The 5350-nt window shown below is 29.5% G+C and overlaps 1 protein-coding gene across 6 annotated transcripts in view; it reads left to right on the top strand.

The window, feature by feature from the left end:
- Positions 1–5350, top strand: part of LOC106463264 (nucleobindin-2-like) — a 35241-nt gene that overhangs the window by 700 nt on the left and 29191 nt on the right. For 5 of the 6 annotated variants that reach the window (XM_022390702.1, XM_022390699.1, XM_022390703.1 and 2 more), the window contains exons 2-3: positions 2624–2758; positions 4096–4197. In XM_022390702.1, coding sequence (XP_022246410.1) covers positions 2630–2758; positions 4096–4197 — 231 coding nt within the window. In that variant the 5' untranslated portion in view covers positions 2624–2629. Of the gene's footprint in view, positions 1–2610; positions 2759–4095; positions 4198–5350 lie in introns of all 6 variants that reach the window. The other variant, XM_013923279.2, reaches the window with a different exon arrangement.

Below are 5350 nucleotides of genomic sequence, written 5' to 3' on the forward strand. Positions count from 1 at the left end.
CACGGGCCCTTTATTTTAAATCAGTTCCGAATTTACAGTACTTGAGGAGTATCACATTCAGTTGCTTTTTGCTTACTTATCCATTGTTAATGGAAGATGGATATTTTGAATACATATGTGAAATGATATCTATTGTCTTCTAATTTACCTTTATCACGATTTATGCGAATAATCTGTAGTAAGTTGACTGGGAATGAATAAATACTGAAACAAGATACAGAAAATGTATTTCACATGGGTTTTTGTGGGGGAAGGAAAAATGCATAATTTTTATTTCTTTCCAACTTAATGTCCACTAATGGGTCAGTGGTAAGTCAGAGAGAAAGTAAAAAGGAGCTCATAATATTTCAACTATGCTATCTGTTATGTCCAGTGCTAATGAGGCCTTTCTCCCATTATTGGGGCAATTGAGGCTGACTTGCATATAACAGACACAATAGTGGTTGAGATGCTACTTATAATAGCTAATTGCATAACAACTGTTATGGTAATAATTGAAGTGTAATTTTTCATAAAAATTTATTTGTCACAACATTGGAGGTAGGGGATAAAGTTTTTTTAACACTATATTACTTATTTTAACAACATATTTATTATTGTTCTCTTGAATTAAAGTGCTTATCATTCAGAGCTTACTGGTGAACCAGCAAGCTAGCCTTTTTGATTTTGGAGAGTCGTGACCATTTATTATTAGCCCAATAAATTATTACATTTTTTATTTGTTGAGGGTAGGTTTTAGATCTTTAATAAAAGTAGTTTCCATTATCATTAACTCTTGCTCATTACAAGTTGAAGAGTTAATCTGAAAGTCATTATAATAAATTGGACTATTAAAAAATATGCATATGTGAAGATACTTGCTCGATTTATTAAAGGTTGTTTTGATATGTCCATTACCAGATTGACACCTCTAAGGATAGATGACCATGAAAACAGCATGTTTTTCATCCTAGACAAAGTTCTTAATCTTAACTTATTGTGAAAAATGAGTAACAACTAATTTGTTTTATTGAGGTTGATGAAGTTCAAAGATATAAGACAAAAATTGGCTACAGCAAAGAAACAACTATGTGTTCACATTCCGAAGTTTACTGTTGACCTATTCCTTTTTATTCACAAGTTTTGACATGATCTCTTTGATTACTGAATTAACGAGCTGAACAGAGTGTTTACGTTTCATAAAGTTGTACTGAAATTAGTTATTTCAGAGTTAAAAGCAAGCAAAAGCAGAACTGGCAATTTTATAAGTTCTGGTAATTAAGATGGTTGTTATATTTTATTTAAAGAATTTAGGAAGAAAGCTGTGAAAATTTAAATATAAACCAGTAAATCTGGGTTTAATAGCAGTCAACAGTAAAACCTTAATCAGATTTTGCGATTAGTGTATTGAAGCTGTGTCATGGTCTTGTCAAGCATAAGCTTTATAAGAGATTTCTTAAGAGATTAGTAACATGTGTATATGAAAATTATGTTGAATATAGGAAAGATTGGACTTAAAGACTTTGTATAAATCATTAAGGCTTCATTTTTAGTCTGAAAACATTTTCAAGGTAGAGACATGATTAAAAGCAAATAAGTATGTCTTTGTAAACTCACATATGAGAAAAGTAAAAATTTAAATCTACATTTTATTTTTCAGGAAACCATCAATTCCCCCTCCTCAGATACTTTCTTCAGTTTCTCGCTGTGCAATTGTTTTATATGTTGAAGAATGCACATGCATTTCGCTGCTTTTTTCATAAGCATTTTTAAAATTTAGGCTTTTGGAAAAAATAAATCGCCTGATACCAAAGTATGGTTAGTCAAGTGTCAGTATTTTTAATAATACTACATGTGACCTAAAATACATAATTACGTTTATGTGAAAATTCTTGCATATGACCTCTGAAACAGCAATATTAGGATAATAAAGTACTTGCTTGTGACCTAAATGAAAATAATGCCCTAATTGTTAAACATGTATCTGAAGATATTGCAATATTATGTAATATGAAAAGATAGTTTATTTTGCACTAAGTTATTATAAAATTGTATATGTACAATAAAAATATAACTATATTATTCGATGATGAGGAACCCACTTTGAGACTAATAATGGCTGGAGACGGCTTGAATGGGTAATGAAGAAAAACTTTAATATAACAGCCATTATTAACTATATTATTGTTAGTATTAAGATAAATTTTTCCTGAGGACATACTACTATTTGCATATGTTAGTTCACTTAAAAATGGTAGTATATATATATACTATTTAAATCCTCAAATGTGCAGAAATATTAATGTATTAAAGTTTACCTTTTTTTGTAGAAAGACATTGAAAAATTTGTCTATTTTTAAGAATATTAATTTACAAAATTCACATGTTAAATATCACTGATTCATATTACTGTATTTTTAAGCATATTAATACATTTTTAAAGCCAGTCTAAAAACATAATTTATACTAAGTAACTTAAAACCGTACAGTAAAGAACAGTGAGAGTGGTATTTTATTTGAGGTGATTTAATAAATTGGATAAGTTTATACAAGAAGAGAAAATTTAAATATAGTATATTAGTAATGTTGTTTTTTTGTGATTGACTTGCATATTTTTAAAATGTTATACAGACATTTATAACAGATTGAAATGAAAGTGTTTGTGGTACTGGTTGCCTTGTGCTTGCTTGATATTGCATTTTCTGCCCCTCATCGAGTGGAGAAAAAGAAAGAAACTGAGAGAAAGGAAAAGGAAACTAATGAAGATATCGATGATTTTGTAAGCTTTTTTACTCTATATCTAATGCTTTTTTTCCCCCAAGTTTTTGTTACAACAACTAAGCTGGCAAAGCATGATTATAATTAGTAATACTTATGATAAGACATTAGTATTATGCCTATTATATTTTGTAGTGTTAGAAAATAGGCCTAATACTAATGTCCTTCATTGCTAGTACAGTATGTTTCCTCCTAATAATGTAAGTATAAGTTTTAATCAATTATTTTAGGTAACTGGCTCAATAGTAAATTTGTGTGGTCAGTTTTTAGTAGTTTAGTCCATTAAAAGAAGGGAAAAAAAAGGATTATACAAACTTCTAATTATGTAACTAGTCTGGATTTATAACTTAAATCTCATTATACTGTTTGAATTTAACACTGTTACCTTGCTGAATCTTGGTTGTAAACTGCCCAGTTTAGTTTTTTGTATTTTCTGGCTACTTTTCTCCCATTTTTACATGCATCTCTTGCCTATTCAAAATTTTTTGTTGTGATTGTATAGACCCTTGACCATTTTTGACATTTCTGGCTATTAACCCTAATTTGGAAAACTTAAATTTTGATGTTTTTTGATAGAGAGTAATGAAAAAAAAAAACATGAGTTTATACTCCTTCTGATTTTTCCATTTGTTTTCTGTTTTGCTAATTATAATTAAAAACTTGGGTTTCCATGGCATTTTCCTGAGAATATTTGCAAAATGATTGATTAGAGTGGCTATACTTTGCAAACTTGGCTAAACAATCAACTTCAGTGGATGTTGCAAGAAACTCGTGTGCCCATTATTGGTTTGTGTTTGTAAAAGATTCCTGCAGATTTTTATGTGTAGTGGAGTAAGGCAGTTTAGTAGTTGTTTATTCTTTTGCTGAACTTATAATTAGAAGATAGAATTCACTATTTTTATTATTTAATATAGTACTAAGTCAGCAAGAAAATGTGTATTTTTATGTACCCTGTAATACTAAGGTGACTAACCTGATAGAATGTACCCTGTAATACTAAGGTGACTAACCTGATAGATGATCTTCTGTTCTGTCATCATGATTTTTGAATGTTGAGAATTGAGCATGAAACACTGTAATCTTAGTTAGATATTGAAAATGTTCACCATTAAAAAAAAATGCAATTAAGATAAATATGTATGATGTTCCTTGAAAAGTTGATAAATAAATTTAGTATGACAAAAAATATAATGGTTAATTATAGAAAAGTATTGTGTACAAAAAATTACCAAGATTTCTAAAAGTAAAAGTAACTTACCAAGATTTTTATACCAAGGATAAGGTATAAAATAAAGGTACTTAATACACGTGAATAATTTTCTTTTTATTTCTTGAAAGGGTCTTGAATATGGAAGATATTTACAGCAGGTTGTTCAAGCCTTAGAAGAAGACAAGGAGTTTGCCAAAAAACTAGAAAATATTTCTTCTGAGGAAATAAAGGTACATTTTAGTATTTAGTTTGAAGTATTTTGTCTGAAAGCAAATTTTCATATGAACACAACAGAATGGTGTGTGTGTGATCAGATGGCTTGAAAACAAAATTATTTACATGTTTTTACACGGAACATTAAAAGTGTGTTTATGTGTTCATCAGATTTCTTACATTGGTTGTGTTCATTGTGCAGGTTTGTATTTATCCTGCACTAATTAAATAGCTTGCTTAATTTACAGAGTAGGGGCAAGACATACTATACAGTTAGTATTGTAGTGTTGGTACTGAAAGAAATATTACAAAGACAAATGAAACCAGTTTAATTATATGCATTTTTTCAGTTGTAATTAGAAATTAACTATGTTCTACATCAAACAACTGTATAGTCACTTTTCCCCATCGTATATAATTAAGAAAAAACAATAATTAAATGGGTGAATTGTTTAATATTAAGCCATTGGTAACAACCAGTTTACTTTTTATTCAAATGACTAACATTAAAAAGAAAGCTAGAGCTTAAAAACTGTATTATGTCATCCAACTATGTACTTCTGAAAGGTTTAAAAGCCAACCTTATTAGTCTATTTGTTTTTTAAATCAGGTACTTACCTCTGAAATACTCTTTTTATTTACTTACTTTGCATACTGTGAACAGGATTTAGCCCCCTCATGGAGTCTGTTGTGTATTAGAATTTCTCTTACTACTCTTGATTACTTCCAAGCATGGCTCAATCATGAGTTTCCAGTTGTAGGATCTTTTCACTGATGTTTCTCGTGTTGGGGGGACCATTATTTTTTATTAAAGGTCTTTAGTTTTCTCAGATATTCCATTCCCACATTATTCTGTTGGAGACTTAGGCTGTTTCACATGAACGTCAGGAGTTCCTGCACCTTGGTGTTCTAGAACTTGCAGTTGGTGTTGGTACAATAAGCCTAAAGTAAAGGCGTAGTGTGGGATCACCTAGCCTAGAGCGAAGTGCATAAAATTTATCGTGAAAGTAAAAATATCGATTCAAATTTAAATTGTTTCTGAATTAAGCTATTTTCTATTACATCACAAACGTTTTTACTAAAAAAACAAATATCTTTAATCAATGGAGACTAGATTAAAAAATGAGCAAATATTTTTCCAGTTTTGTTGTCTATACATTTCATTTTATA

The sequence above is a fragment of the Limulus polyphemus genome, unplaced genomic scaffold (genome assembly GCF_000517525.1).
Source record: "Limulus polyphemus unplaced genomic scaffold, Limulus_polyphemus-2.1.2 Scaffold1362, whole genome shotgun sequence".
Lineage (NCBI taxonomy): Eukaryota > Metazoa > Arthropoda > Merostomata > Xiphosura > Limulidae > Limulus > Limulus polyphemus.